We start from the raw sequence: 15,849 nt of genomic DNA, 5'->3' as shown, positions 1-15,849 counted from the left end.
GGTTCCGTCTAAATTCTGGAAGAATAAGAAATGCATTCGTTCAGTTCTAATGAACTGCGTTGGTAGACTTGGGGTTCATCTCTGATCAGCCTATCAGAAAAGACATTATTATGTAAGCCAAAGACCAATATTTAAAAAAAAATCAGGTTATAAAGTGCCATTTAAAGACTGTACTGCCTTTGTTTAAGGGTGGTATGGACTATCAGCCAGTAGTCCGTGCAAACCTTGTGTAGAACCGAAGACAATCTGACTGCAGCGACTATCATCTTGGCAGAGTCTGTCAGTGGTAAAGATCTGAAAAATGAAAATGCTGCCCCCCTCACTTTTTATCTTTTTTGGTCGCAAGCAAAGATATTGAAGGATACTGGAAAGAATTCTACATATTGTTTTTGTGTTTTTGCAGAGGCAAGCACTGCATTTAGGGGAGAACTGAGACTATCCGCAATCCCCATCCTTGTCCCTAGGTCTCCCCCAAGGTTCTGCCTGAGTCCGCTTGTCCGCAGCCTGCGGCAGGGAGGCACCAGCACCCATAGGTGGCGCCCCGCGTCCGTGCCTGTGCGTCTCGCCCTTGCTGCAGGCGCAACTGGGAAACCCGGCGCGTCTACCCAGGTCGTTAGAGCTTAGAGCCGATGTTTTAATAAATCAGCGCGGTGCCAAAGCGCTCCAGGAGCCCCGAGGTTCAGAGGAGCGGACACATAAACCTAGGCGGGAGGCATTTCTTCAATCCTTGCCAAAACCTGACGTTTCCCAAACTGGAGATTCTGGAACCATGGCCCTTAAACCTTTAAATTCAAAAGCTTCCTAGCTCCATACCAGTCTTTTTTTTTTTTTTTTTTTTAACTGTTTTTTTTTTTTTTGTCCTCTTAATTATGAAAGTGATCACGCTATTCAAGATTAAGAGTTGGAAAGAATTTGGAAAAGGAAAGAAAGAATCTAAAAGAAGAGACGCCACTGGTGCTTTTGAAGGTGCCTAATTTTTAAAAAGGCATCTAAGAGGATTTCGCTCTGGGTGTTTGGGTGAGAGCTGGACCAGGGTGCTGAGTGCGGGGTGGGGATGCGGGCGGCGGGAAGGCACACCGAGCCCCGGACGACTGCTATGCACACAGGCCTTAGGGCGTTGGCAACGCTGGGCTTTGCCCTCCGGAGTCTGGAGGAAAGGCCAGGGCCAAGAGGTCCCGCCAGCGATGCGCGCTGTGGGCGCGCTGGGCGCAGCAGCTGAGGAGCCCCAGGCAGCGGGCTTCGCGTGGTGCGGCTGAGGACTCGGTGCGGCTCAGTGCCGGGCGCGAAGCGTAGGGGTTAGAGGCACCGGGCGAACGCAGAGTGGGGCGCGGCGCGGTGCGGCCGCGGGGCGCGCGGGCGCGGGGCGTGGTGTGTACCGGGAGCCCGCGCGGGCCGGCGCGGGAAAGCGGCAGGGCGGGGCGGCGCGGTTATTGGCCACGCGCTGGGAGAAAGGGTCGCGCTCCGAGTCCTCCTCCCGCCAGCTACCGCTCGCCTCATTTTCTCTAAGCAGAACAACTTCGCGGACAGCTGTACTCGCCCATCATGGATGTTCCAGGTAACCAAATCCCGGCCCTACCCCGCCAGGAGCCTCGAATTAACTGCCCTCTTGCATGCATTTTCATGAGGACCATCACAAGTCTATGTTCTAGAGAGAGAGAGAGAGAGAGAGAGAGAGAGAGAGAGAGGAGGGTGAGGGAAGAATATCGCAATCATCTTGCATGGGGACTGAGGACAGAGAATATTTATCGAGAATAAACTTCTCTTGTTCTTAGAAAGAACACTGGAAGAGTTGTTCGGATGCTGAGAGCTGTGAGGAGGCAGGCGTCTTTGCGTTTTGCTTCTTGGCTGGGTATGGGAATGACCTGTCTGGTTTAATGAAAGAGGGGACGGGGTGAAAGTGTCAAAAGGCATATAAGTTAGCAGAAATTTACAGGCGAAGAGCGGACGCGGGGTTCAGAAACAAGGGCTGGAAAATCAGCAAAGCCTGGGATTCCTGTTGGTGGAATCCTCAGCTCTTTGCAGGAGAAGAATCCAAGAGGTGGACCCAAGGGGGGCTCATCAGTAGCCCTGGGATCCTTGGCAGTGGGTCTTGGCTTTAGTCTCCCCCGCACCTGTCTTTCTCCTCTCTCCTTTTTGTCTCCTCTTAATCCCATTCACCCTAAGGAGATTCTCGGGGTTTGTTCTTTGGGTAGAAAATTGAATTATTATTATTTTTTAAAACGAGCTGTCACAAGACACCTTCTTACGGAAAAATAGAGGGTTAAAGGAAAGGCAGGGAAAGGAGTTTTTTTTTTTTTTTTGGTTTGACTTTCAAGAAAATGCCGCTGAAATGAAGACGGTAAATCAGTTTCTTTTTCTCTATCCGCTTCTTAAACCCCCTCTTCCTTTAGCTGAGTGGGCAGGGGGCGGCGCTGACGCCCTCTCCAGGGTCTGGGACTCTGTCTTAGCAATGAGGTTCTGCAGCATCGCGGGTCCTTGACCTCACGCACCCCTGCGCGAGCCACGCAGGAGCCTTCACCGACGCGCAGCACCGCGCGCTCAGGCTTTCTCCGAACCTGTTGGGCCAAGTCGGGGATGGGGGTAGTTGTGCTCAGACCAGGGGGACGGCCTTCCGGAAGGGAGCCCAAGAGCCGCTGGCACCTGCTCCCCTCCGCCCCTCCCCCTAGCTTTGCCTCCCTACCTAAGGGTTTGGGTTCTTTGCCCTGACAGGTCCGCTGGCACCCTCCTTCTGAGAACTCCCTTGGCCTTGACCGGGAAAGCAGGGAACCGAGGCCAGAGAAGGCTACTTCTGTCCCGGAGCGATCCTGCGCGCTTCCTGGCGCTCTTCCAGCCCACGCCTGCCTCTGCCTTGCGCGCCGCCCCCCAGCCCAGATGCCGGCGCCCGGTCGGGGCCCCCGCGGGCCGCGGCTGACCATGCCCGGGCGCCGGGGGGCGCTGCGCGAGCCGGCCGACTGTGGCTCCTGCCTGGGGGCGGCGTTGGCCTTGCTGCTGCTGCTGCTGCCAGCCTGCTGCCCGGTGCGGGCGCAGAATGACACGGAGCCCATCGTACTCGAGGGCAAGTGCCTGGTGGTGTGCGACTCGAGCCCGTCGGCGGATGGCGCGGTCACCTCCTCCCTGGGCATCTCCGTGCGCTCCGGCAGCGCCAAGGTGGCCTTCTCTGCCACACGGAGTACCAACCACGAGCCGTCGGAGATGAGCAACCGCACCATGACCATCTACTTCGACCAGGTCAGCCGGCTCGCTCGCCCACCCGCCGCCGGGGAGGAGAAGGCGGGGCAGGGGGCCAGAGCTGAGGTTCCCCTTTCTCCGACCTGGAGTTCCCAGGAGCTCCCTCCCCTCTGCTCTGCCCTACCTTTTGGCTCACTGTTCTCTTTCTTTTCACTCCTTTTCCACGTTGCAGCATTCGTATTCTTAAATTACCAGTTTACTGAGCACTTGGATTACTGAGAATCCCTTAAAGATATCTAAGATAAAGGTCCTGTAAAACTGATATTTGAAATATATTTCCCAAAAGGAAACGTTGCCAGTTTTACTTTTTGCTGAGGGTGGGTGGCTGGGGGCGGTGGAGCGTTTTGTGGTTGATGATCTTCAGGCAGTCAGGTGCCAACCTAAGGGCTGAGTGCATTCCAAACTCCCCCATTCAGAAAAGGAATACTCCAAAAGCCTAGCCCAGATCACAGAAGAGATGTTTATTTTAGAAGATGGAGTAGGGAAAAAAATAAGTGAGGAAGGTTGTAGGGGAAAGAGCAGGGATCATTATATAAATATAAAACAAAATAACATGGCTATATAAAAACAAGGTATAGAAAATGAAACATACAGTATGCAAATGCACTGTACACAATATGTCAATATGTAATTTAGCTGTATAAATAAGAACAAAGAGCAATGACTTACTTTGCTGCAAGTCACTTAACTTCTGTCACTGGGTTCCAAGCAATCAAGACTCAGACATGGTCAAGCCTTTGCAATTCTTTCTCTGGGTGATTGGTGTTAAGGGTTAAAGGTTGTGACCATCCTTTTGTGTCCTTCCGGGGTTGATTCCTATTCTTTTTCAGAAACAAATTAAAGAGCCTTTTAGTGTTTTTCAAACTTTACCTCATCAGCTAATCCTTTTGCCCAAGCACTTCCCACACAACGGAGCACTGGGCCATCCCTGAGCATACCTGTGCTTCCTGAACACTTTCTGGTGGCTTTATTGTCTCCACCAGTCAGCTCCAGAACCTAAGCAATAGCAGGCACACACACACCTGGCCTCTTTTTAGGCCAGTGTATTCATTTTGTAAATCTTATTAAGGATCTTCTGTTTGAAGGGGTGTATTGCCGGGGGAGGGGGGATTTTTCTTTTATGTTTTTATTTATTTAAGATATAAAAATATTTTACTCATTTCCAAATCTTGGAGATAACAATGAAAGAGCATTCGGGAACCGTGTGCTCTATTAATAAGTTGTTCTCTATGTGCTATTATTTTGTAACTATTTTTCATTTCCCAATGTCTTACCAATAGCTTCTACGGCATTTCCACATCCACCATTTCTTTGGGGTGTCAAGAACATGGTGATGAAGGGCAGGATCAGTAGTAATAGAATTCTAATTTACAGATAAGGAAACTGAGCAGGGCTAGGTCTTAACTGAGGTCCACTTTTCAGGGCCAGGATGGGTGTCCTTTCATCTGCACCAACGCTGTGAATTTGCCAGTTTTCTAAATTCAGAACTGAGGCAAAGGAGTGCCTGTGAAGGGAAGGAGCAACCCTCAGGGCCCAAGTGGGGCATTCTTTATTCTCCTTTAAAGCATTGTGAGGAAGATGGAGAGCAGGGGCCCTGGAGGGCTTCCTCTTCAACAGTGGGGCCCAGGTGGGCTGAGGGGAGGGTCCAGGACGCTGGGGAGTTCCTCAAGCTACCTTGGCTTCAGGGTCTCAGCTGTTCAATTACAATGAGTGTGTAAGAAGTAACCACCAGAGTTACTCAGGCTGAGGCTTATTTTCTGATCAGATGATGAAATCTTGAATCTAGGGTGTTGTTGCTGTTGGCTTTTTGTTTTAGAAACCAAAGCGCCAGTGGTCCATTTAATTATTTTTACTGAATTATAATTTGTATATGAGGAGGGATGGGGGGCGGGATCTGGACAAAAATTGGCCAGATTCTGTCTAGAATGTCTGAAAGGGGGTTGGGTCATAACTGGGAACCTGCCATTCTACAAATTCTGCTATGATACTGTAACCCTCTGGTCCCCTCATGTTTGAGGAAAACCTTTGACAGGGTCATGTGATCTCCTGTCAGGTGGCAAATTCTCTCCTTTATTTTCTTGCATGTTGTAGAATTCTCTTAGTTTGAGCTGTGGGTGCCCAAGCTACCAGTTCAATTCTTTTTATTTATTGAAACTCATCTGCATGACACCATTGCTCAAGTAACAGGTAAAACAGGTTGCTCAGAGGAAAGTGAGGAGAAACAGGCAGCAGTCATTGTTTACTGACAAAACTCTTTCATTCAGTATGCATTACTGAGCACCTACTGTGTGATGCCAGGGGCTGGGAAATGGGGGGAGGGGGGGCATGTCTCAGAGACCATTTCTTTCCTGGGGGCAGGTGGAGTTAGGTCCTGGCTTCCTTTTATGGCACCGAATCTACCTCTTGCTCCATGGCCCTTTTCCCCACATCAGGTATGGAACTGTGTTTGTGAAACAGAGCTTCATGTTGAAGGTGTGGTAGGTAACCCACAGATCTCAGGAACAGACTTGAGCTACTGCTATTTACCAAGCTTAGTGTCTGTCTCCAGTTCCTTTCTCTCTGCCCTGACTCCAAGCATATCAAATTCACACTCATTTTCTGAATGCATGAATAAATCATAGCTGAAAAATCTTTAAAAATGATGACATATTAGAATAACTTTGAAATCGGTTCCTGCTGCAGGATGGTATAACTTCAGCTCTGCCCCCTTCCTGGGGAGGCCTGGCTGAGCCGAGCCAGCGTTGCCGGCTGCTGCATTAATGCAGGAACCGGTGTCAGTTGTTGTCTGAGCATCATTAAAACAGGCTGAGCAGCAGCTGGCTGTTAGTACTGTATCCCCTCTTCTTTTTCAGGTCTTAGTAAATATCGGCAACCATTTTGATCTTGCCTCCAGTATATTTGTAGCTCCGCGAAAAGGGATCTATAGCTTCAGTTTCCATGTGGTCAAAGTGTACAACAGGCAAACCATCCAGGTGGGTAGCTTTCATGGGGGGCCCGTGCAGTGTGGTGAATGATTTCTCACTGCTGAAGGCCCATTCCTTGGCTCTGTGAGGCTGAGGAACTAAGGAACGGGGCTCTCCAGAGATGCTTGGCCCTGCTCACTGGGGATCCTCTCCATCAGGCCCCTGGTGTGGGCTCTAAGGATGGGGGTGGGGAAGAAAACAGCAGGTGGGAGTGGGATTCCTTATGGTCTGCTGAGCTTTCCCCTCTGCATTTTAGGTCAGTTTAATGCAGAATGGCTACCCAGTGATCTCAGCGTTTGCAGGAGACCAGGATGTGACCAGAGAAGCAGCCAGCAATGGAGTCCTACTGCTCATGGAAAGGGAGGACAAAGTGCACCTTAAACTGGAGAGGGGCAACCTTATGGGGGGCTGGAAGTACTCCACCTTCTCGGGCTTCTTGGTTTTTCCTCTATAGACTCAGCCCCCGCCCCCATGATGGGGAAGTTGCAATCTGGACGCGGGAATCCCCCCTTCATAACACCCTCAACTTGCCAGAATAGGACAACACATTTCCAGCCTCTGTCAGACTGTTGCGGTCCAAGAATGATTTCCTCCTAAATCTCCAGTATTTTCTTTGAATATTGACAATTCCTCGGGAACCTGGCCTCTAATTAGTTTTAGACGACAAGGTCTTAAGGAGAAATGAAATTATCGATTTGAGCAGTTTGTACCTGTGATTGTAAAGTCGATATCGGATTCTATTGTTGGGACCATTGACTTACCTTCTTTTGTTTGTACATTGTGTCATTGTCCCGGTGGCAGGAGCACTGCTGTGGACCCCAGGATGGACTGCAGGTTGCAGTCGAGGTTCAAAGCAAGAGCCTGGCAAAGAACTACCCGTGGGACAGTCCTTGACCTGTGTCCCCTGTGTGTTTGTAGAGCCTTAGGAGGAAGAATGGCTTCACCCTCATTCTGTACTTGTCCCCTGGGTGGATGGGAGGGGGCGGGGCATTGTGAACCTGTCAGGAAGTGCTTTATCCAGAGGAGCCAAGTGTGCAAGACTGGACTGAGTGCGGTTTTGTTTTGTATTGTTTGTGTTTTCTTGAGAAGCTTTATTTTCTTTGCACACAGGGCCCTCCTCCATCCTTACCCCACTTTTAACTTCTTCACTGGGGTTGGGGTGGAGGGAGAAAATGTATGCTGAATTCATGGATGAGATAAAACAAAACAAAACAAAACAAAACCTGAATATTTTGTTTTGAATGAGACCACACCAAACCAAAAGTGTCTGTCTATCAGAGTAACAATAGCAAATGGACAAGTCTGCTTTTTCTTCCTGAGAGAGTCTCTCAGATGCATCTTTAGAACTCGCAACCTGGATTTTATTTATTTATTTATTTTTATTTATACTTGGAATCCTTTAAGAACCTGGCATTGCTGGGTGGGCCTGAACTGTGCTGCTTGTGTCACTGTCGTGACCAGATCCCCTCGGCCCTGTTTTCCTGGAGTGCTTTACCTTGTTTGGATCCACCTTGAGAGAGCACAGTGATCAGGTGCTACAAAGAAGACAGGATCAGCCCCTCTTCCTCGGGATCTTCTAAGGAAAGGTCTTGGTTGACACTGGGGCAGGCACCTGGCAGGAAGCCACTTGGAAGCCACAGCAACTAAAGGTATTGGTCAAAGCACCCGGGTGCGGTTTTACAAATGCTTCTTGTGCAACACTGTTATTAAGACACAGCTGAGAGATGATGGGTGCAGGGCTCCTATGCCAAGGAAGTGTCACTAATCCCAAAGCAATCAAATATGAGACCTCAAACAGGATGTTAATTTGTTCTTTGTGAAACAATGTAACCAAAATATTGATAGAACTCACCATTTAAGATTCAGAATAAATGGGTTTGATGTCTGGCTTGCTCTAATCCCTCTGCATCGTCTCCCAACTGTCAAAATAATTGGGGAAGTAAAGGCCAAGTGTCAAGGACTTGGGGACTTTAAATCCATAGGGTGCCTCTTTTAAAAGTACGCACACAAACACGCACCCATGTATGCAGATGCAGCTGTGGGTCTGGATGGATATTGCATACTTAAATACATTCAATTTTTACTTGCAGTGTTTTCGAACAGGAAGGGTTTGGGGAGAAACATAGAGGTGATAGCATTAAGAAGGTATTATGGTAGGCCATCCGCTGCCATCACACGATCTCGGAAGTGGTCCAAGAACCAATCCAACAGTGACAGCTAATTTAATAAAAGACAGCAACACTGGGAGTCACAGGAGTCCTTTCCAGACTGTGTGGGGATGGAAGGCCTTGGGTTTCCAGTGCACCCCGTTGGGATTACGCAAGGAGGTTTGACCAAGGGTCTAAGTTTTACTGTCCTTAAGTCAAGAACACAGTAAAACACAGAATTTGATTTGAGTTCAAAGTTTGTGAGGAAATAAATCAACCAAAAGTCTTGTAGAGTCCTTTGTTTCTGTGAGTAGGAGACTTACTTCCCGGAGTGGGCATTGTTTATTAATGCTGGGGACAGAAATAGAAGGCATCGAGCTGGAGTGTGCGCCCTTAGTTGTTCTCAGTTATTTGAATCCTGTTTCACTCATTTCCTTAACTTTGTGTTCAGTTTAAAACAAACAGGAAACCTCATTAGAGGACAATATGAGTACTTGTTACTTTTATCCCTTAACATATAAATACGTGTATTTGTTTGTATTGATAACCTTTATTACATGCTGATTGTTATTGGGTTATACTGTCTAATAAATAAGTTATTCAATTGACCTATCTAAAACTAAGTATATTTCAGGAGCTTATTTTATGTTAGTAAAACAGCTTCATCTTGCAGTTCCACCTCTTGCCACCCCTTCCCTTTTCTTTCTTGATGTGGGCAGTGACACTAGGAAGGCCCTGCTGGGAGCCTCTCTGAAGTTGTTCACCATCTACCCAGGCGTCTGCCCAGGCGGGATTTGGTTGAGAATCTTGAGAGAGATGAAGCTTCCAGTTATGGCCCACACATATATAGGTCAGATCTAAAGCTGACGTGCATTTTCCTTTTATTGGAAAAAAGAGGTGTGTAACATGCCACAGCAAGTCTTGGCAGCCTTGGCGTGGGGTCTGGGTTTTCTTGTCTGCAGAGTGAGATCATGGCCCTGTGTGGTCAGCCGCCCCGGGGAGCTGTTGTGAGGGGCCCCCAGAGGTGCTTTGAAAACAGGGCATTGGGGTAATGTGGGTGTTACTGGGGCAGAAGCATTACCAGAAAGACAGGTTTTTTCAACATGCAATTTGTGAAGATCATTTTTAATGAATATCTGACAGGAGGGCAATCGTACATGAAGGCAAATCTCCATGTTTCTCAGTGGACTATTAAAACTGCAGTGCTATATTGAGGGTTCCATTAGTTTGATTTTTAGGGATGATAATAATATCACAATGCATAAATTTTAATTTAATTCCACTCTCAGTTGTGATTTTTGGCTGTCCTGTGGGGTTCCTGTTCATCTTTATGTTACAATATGTACTGCCCATCTTTTAGAAAAATACACAAATGTAACATTTCTGATATGATTTAAAAAATATAACTTGATTAATATAGTTAGTATTATGGCATTTTAATATTAAGTTACTTTAGTTGACAAATGTTAGTTCTACTAAATTGTAAATGCCCTTAAGAGAAATACCATTTTCTTCACTTATATTCCAATTTGAAATACAGCCCCAGTGATTCAACACCAGGTCCTGGGAAACTGTTGTTAACATCTGTAATTCCTGAGCCGTTTTTGCACCCTAATATTTTTAATATATGTGTTTATGTGCAAGTGAAATGATCAACATTTCTACAATGTGTGCTTTCTAAGGCTGCTCAGAGCACATGTGATAAAAACTGACTTATCATTAGCATGAAAACTCATGGAACCCTGTAGAGATGACATAGATTTACTTGTTTAAAAAAGAATTAGCTAAATCTAGTTATATTGAAATTCAGAAAGAAAAATAGAATATACATACAAAGCAAAACAAAACCTTTGCTGAATATTTTATTTTACTTGTGGTATTGTTATTAAGGAAATTGCAGTGGGCATATGCATAGTAACTATTACATCGTACTGTTGAACTGTGAATACACTTACATACACACCTACCTGATCTGTTAACATGGTAATATAATAAAAAAATTACATGGATCGGCTACATTCTCCTGGAATCTGGAAGATGTAAGAGGAAAATTTGATGAATCACTTTCTACAAGCAAAACAAAAGCAGCGGCTGCTCCTTCCTGTGCTTCAGCTGTGCCAAAAGGAGCCAAGTCTGTTCTGTCAATTCCTGAGCCCACATTTTGCATCTTTTATAAAGGAACAAACGTTGTAAGAAGATAACATTGCTGTGAATAAAATGGTCAACGTTTGTTTATATTTCTATGGCATACGAAATACATAATAATCTAATGCATAAATGCACATGGTTGAAGGAATTATTATTATTTTTAACATGGTGTAAATAAATGGGAAACTCATAGAAGCTAGTTGCGTTGAATCATTCTAAAGGGTCAATGGTTCACTCTGTAAAATCATTTGTAAAAACTGTAAGACTATAATGAGTTTTGTCTTTTTGCTTTGCTTATGTGAAAATTTACTTATTGAATTTCTGTTTCCAAAATGGACACTTTGTTACTAAAATGGGAAATTACAAACATTTTAAAATTTAAGAGCCAAGCTTATAAATTCACGTAAGTCTTCACATAATGAAACGAATAACATACTCTTCCCACCCTGGTTTTATTGTTTTACTCTTTTTGTGCCCTGTAATTTTTTCTCTATACATTGGGAAGAGGTTAGCTGGTGATGGCCACAATCATTAGTCAAGTCTGTTTATGAATTTGCCTAGCATTTCAAACCATATTTTTTGCTTATAGAATTCTCCAAAAAACATATTTACTGCTTTTGCAGTCAGGCTACAATTCATTTTTGTAGATATATCAAATGTTGTTATGTTACATAGAGTGATGTGATTGGACACATTTAGTCCTTGCAGCCTCTCTCCCTCCCCCAAATAGGAAAAAGTTATGCTGAAAGTCTTTTAAAAGAGCTCTTGACTATAAACTTCAAAAAATGTCATGTATGTGAGTTTGTATAATAACATTAACAGAAATATGAATCTTAACCAAATGAGCTTTCCTTACATCCTCAAACCCAGTAGGGTAACTTGAAATTTGCAAGGGCAAAAGGCACATAATTTTACCTCCTACAGATAATAGGAGTTCTGTTCCATCTTCCTAAGTGGGTTTTGCTGTGGATTTCCATCACTGGAATCACTTAAGTGTCTACAGCGTCATAAATCACCATCTTCATCAGCTTGCCCACATGCATTTGCTGTGTCTTGTAAATGAGCTGCTTGACAACTTAATTTGGAGAAGGAATCTTCATTCCCTCTTCTTAATGCCTACAGCAGGACTCCCCAGGGTGAGGATGCCTCCTTGCAGGGGAGCCAGCTAAGGAGTGGAAGCGGCTTATTAATGAACCACCACCAGTCCTGCATCCTGACTAGCAGTGCCTACATGTTCACCATCGTCCCTGTCCCTCCATATTCTTCAGGAATACTGATTTCGCCTTGGATTACATATCAGGTTGCAAAGGACACTAAGTTGTAGAAAATCAGCAATGCTTCGCAATGTGCATCTCCTAGCTATTTTACATCTATTGAATCCTACTTTATTAATTTAAAAACACATGTGCCCATCTCGTTTGCTTCCAAGTGCCCTAGCACATAGGACATATAATTATTCCCTTGACTTTACACTAAAAAACTGATCATTTACTGTGATTCTGGGATTATCATTATTATACACCTGACTTAAGCATATCATAGTAAAAAAGATGATCTAAAATATAGCTCAGTTAAGTAACACTTGGCAAATTTTCCTTACTAAAATACCTCACTTGCAATATTTTTACATGGGTCTCTTTAAAGATTTTAGCCAGCTTTAAGAGTGTACTATTCTATGAAATGTTTGTCTTTGAAATGCTATTTTTAAATAATCACATAACTCTAGATCATAAACAGTATATTTCCAGAAAGTAGTCTATCACTGAAAAGCAAATTTAGGACGTGAAAACCTGTCTTCTTTTTATATTTTCAGCACCATGTCAGGATACCATATTCTGGAATTGTAAACTGTCAATGGAAAGAACAATTATATTACTCATAAAAATGATCTATTCTTTTGGGAACCGGGTGTAGATATTTCCTTTTTCATTCCACAAAATATCTATTGTTTCCTAGGGGCCAGATCGTGTGCTTACAGAGGATGATAGAAAAATGAAGACACACTCAGTGTGAATCAAGAACTCTGTCCTTGTTAAAATCAGCCTGGAGGGTATTAAGTTAAATGGATGGTGAGGGGTAGACTGGAGAGGGTGTGGGAGGAAACTTTGAGTACCTAAGTGCTGAGGTGAAGAACGTGGTTTACATTTTTCACATATGAAGAGGAGAATGTTATTCTGGCACTGACATGGAATACTGAACATTAGTTGATATCTAATTAAGAGCTCTTGTGTTACCTCCCATCCCTTGCTGAACACGGTGGGATCTTTAGCCAACTAATGGATGACTAGGGCTCCTGAACCAGCCTTGGAAGTACTACAGTGTATGGGGTAGACTCAGGGAATGCTCATTGCTTTTAACACAGGACAGTCTTGAATTGCCCATTTTATACCTCATGATCTCTTCTTTCCTTCTAGGTGGTGAGTTCCTTGGAATGACAGAGTCATGTGAGAAGTAGTCAAATCCTTAGAAACAGACATGTAGCAAAGATCAAATGAGACAGCAGTTGATGTCTGTCTTCATCAGACCCATCAGGGAACCATGCCTAGCACTTTGGTGTTTGTACATGATATTAACTAAATGAATAAAGATCTTACTTAAGAAAAAACCAAAGGAGAACTATGAGCCCAGAAGGCATGGGTAGAATCATGACTTCTGTATGTATTATATTTCTGCAACTTTGCACACATGTATTTGTGCACATGTGAGTATGTGAGTATGAATAACATTTATAATTAAAATTTACCACTATCATAGCCTTCTCTATATTTTGAGCCATTCTGAAAACTTGCTCTCAATAGAAGAGATGGTGGACCCAGTGTCTTTGCTTGGGTATAGAGTTTCACTTACACTTCTCTCTCTCAATTATTTTGCCTGTGTTTTGCAATTATTTTTTTGTATTCAATCTTCAGAATTTATTTCACCAGAAGGTAGAAATTACATCTGGTCTCCCAGACAGACAGAGATTGAGAATTGTTGAGAGTAATTAGACCAGCTGGAGCCATAAATCCAGTAGAAAGTTATGATCAGTGGATCATGGCCTAATCTTCTCTTCACCCATCACATCTGAATTACCTTGGCACAAAAACATGACAAGGGGCTGGAGTTTTAAAGGAAATTGCCACATCTCCCCAGTCATTAGCAGGCAAAAGGCATGCGTGCGTCAGATTGTGTTAATTAGGGAAGACTTATTCTCCCCAAAGACCTATTACTTTTTTCATACTTTTTTTAAATGTCTCAAAATATACTGCACCAAACAGTGGATGTCATATGATTTTTTATTTACGGTTCTCAATAAATTTCTGAGTTTGTTTGTTAGAAAAAAAATTATTTGTTAAAATAAATTTTGTCTCTTTATCTTAATGGAGAACTGAAGTGATCCTAAATTTATTTTATTATATTTTCTTCCAGAATTCCAGAAACATTCGTTTCAGGGGGAAAAAATATCCCCAATAGATGGTGCTGCTGCTGTGATTTAAGCCATTGCATAATTAGTATGCAAAAAAGTTCCAGGGAGAGGCCTCTGGGAATTCCCTTACATCAAGTTATAGAAAGACAAAAATGTGGCTTTATTTTTGCTAAATGCAAATTGATGTAATTGTGTAATTTGAAAACTTCAGAAAGATTTTGTGATGTTTTGAGCTTAAGAATTTACTTCTCTCCATTGTTCATGTCTCAAATATCTTTGAAATACAAATGCAAACAAAATTAACTGTTATGAAAGGATGAGATGATTGGCCTTCCAGGTTTTTCTCCCATAATGCTCATGGGTCTCTTAAAGTTATAAGGTGAAAATGAGAGTGTACACTGTATGGGTTCCTTCCTTTATATTTAGGAGAGATGTCTGGATGTGAGAAGTGTGTTGGAAGAATGATGTTGCTTCCAAATGCTGATAGTGAACACTTAATATGGCCAAAGAACTGAGTGGTCTGCTGTGATCTGTCCCTACAACCATTAGGACATTACTACCAGCAGATACTTTAAATGCTATGATCAAGGTCTCAGCACAAACATGTTGCAGAGATGCAATTTGAATTGTGCACTCTCCTACTTCAGAACCCTTTTTTTTTAAAAAAAAAAAAAAACTATTGTTTGTATGGCATCTCAGTATGAACAGTACAGTGTGAAAAGGCATTTTGTCAAATAAGAAAGCTACATTCTGTCAGTAATCCCATACCTGCATCACATTTATCTCAATAAAGCACATTGTTTTTTAAAAAAAGCACAATTTTACAGGCTGCAAATATAATAACTGCTTTATTATAATTGTAATAGAAAAATTGCAATATCTTAATATAATATAAATTTACCAAAATTCTCATATCAGAAACACTGAAGTTTGGGCTCTCACTGGTTAGTCGTCATCCCCATGCACACACACATACACACACACAAAAAAATGGAAACATTTTTTCCTTTATCTCTCTTGCCAGAATTCTTTGCAAAGACAAACTCAAAATTACTCAGGCATGTAAATAAAAAGTTTATTTTCTCAACGATGTTGCATGTTTTATAAGTCCACATATCACTCTCTGTTTAGGAGTCTAGAGCAAAGGCTAAGAAATCAAGTGCATTAAGCAAATGAGGTGTACCTGAGGTGAGCAACATGCCTCTTTAAACTTGCCTGATTGGAGAAGTCTCCCTCAGAACTAGGAATCAGAAAGTTCCTGAAATGATTGCATGCCTTGCCCTAAAGCATACTAGCAAATTTAAACTAACTAAATTAAACCAAGGGGAGATTCTAAAGATGGAGAGTGGCATTCAGTTGTAGCCTACCTGTACACCAGAGGAAAACAAAGTTTCAAAGTGAGGTGTTAAAAAGGCTACACAAAGGATATCGCCAAACTTTTTTTGAAGTTAATTTGTCTTTTTTTTTTTTTTACCTCCATGACTCTTTTTGTAGCACATTCACAATCCTAAAGATTGTGGATGTATAAAACGGCTTATAATAGGAACTGTTACATCTAAACTCTCTACCAAGCCTTTTCATATAATTCATGTGTTCATGATACTTTAAAAACAATATAGGTTTTTTAAAAAAAAATTTTTTTGGTAGTTGTAGATGGACAGAATACCTTTATTTTATATGTTAATTTTTATGTGGTGCTGAGGATCAAACCCAGTGCTTCACACATGCTATACAAGTGCTTTGCCACTGAACTACAGCCCTAGCCCAAAAACAATATAGTTTTTTTTTTTTAACTTGTTTAAGGTACTTATGAAAAGAAATGGTATCATGTTTCAATCCTAAAAGGTAAAGCAAACAATTGCCATTAATATTTTAATTTAACTATAATAAGAGCTTTGATCTTGGAGGGTAAGTAAACTCCTGTTTGTATAACTGAATTGTCTAGGTTCTTCACTCT

At 43.1% G+C, this 15,849-nt stretch overlaps 1 protein-coding gene across 7 annotated transcripts; it reads left to right on the top strand.

Annotated features, from left to right (window-relative positions):
- The first annotated feature begins 597 nt into the window (after positions 1 to 597).
- Cbln2 (cerebellin 2 precursor) lies at positions 598 to 14,322 on the top strand. 7 transcript variants are annotated; one of them, XM_058580682.1, is made up of 6 exons: positions 598 to 966; positions 1,511 to 1,555; positions 1,773 to 1,849; positions 2,710 to 3,228; positions 6,081 to 6,200; positions 6,448 to 14,322. In XM_058580682.1, the coding sequence occupies exons 4-6, from the start codon at positions 2,872 to 2,874 to the stop codon at positions 6,643 to 6,645; spliced, it is 675 nt and encodes a 224-aa protein (XP_058436665.1). In that variant the 5' UTR covers positions 598 to 966; positions 1,511 to 1,555; positions 1,773 to 1,849; positions 2,710 to 2,871; the 3' UTR covers positions 6,646 to 14,322. The 7 variants fall into 7 exon arrangements, with proteins under 7 accessions (XP_058436665.1, XP_058436663.1, XP_058436666.1 ...); XM_058580681.1 differs by having other exon boundaries at positions 877 to 1,017; XM_058580680.1 differs by lacking the exon at positions 1,773 to 1,849.
- Positions 14,323 to 15,849: the final 1,527 nt, after the last annotated feature.

The sequence above is a fragment of the Marmota monax genome, unplaced genomic scaffold (genome assembly GCF_021218885.2).
Source record: "Marmota monax isolate L192 unplaced genomic scaffold, Marmota_monax_Labrador192_F-V1.1 WCK01_AAM20220418_F8-fsc00060, whole genome shotgun sequence".
Taxonomy (NCBI): Eukaryota; Metazoa; Chordata; class Mammalia; order Rodentia; family Sciuridae; genus Marmota; species Marmota monax.
Note: the sequence above shows the minus strand (reverse complement) of the source record. Positions and strands in the feature narration are given on the sequence as shown.

Excerpts from the sequence above, each read along its gene's own strand:
- Cbln2 (XM_058580680.1), top strand. Across the intron at positions 3,229-6,080 it reads TGACCATCTACTTCGACCAG|GTCTTAGTAAATATCGGCAA; the intron begins GTCAGCCGGCTC and ends CTTCTTTTTCAG. Across the intron at positions 6,201-6,447 it reads ACAACAGGCAAACCATCCAG|GTCAGTTTAATGCAGAATGG; the intron begins GTGGGTAGCTTT and ends TCTGCATTTTAG.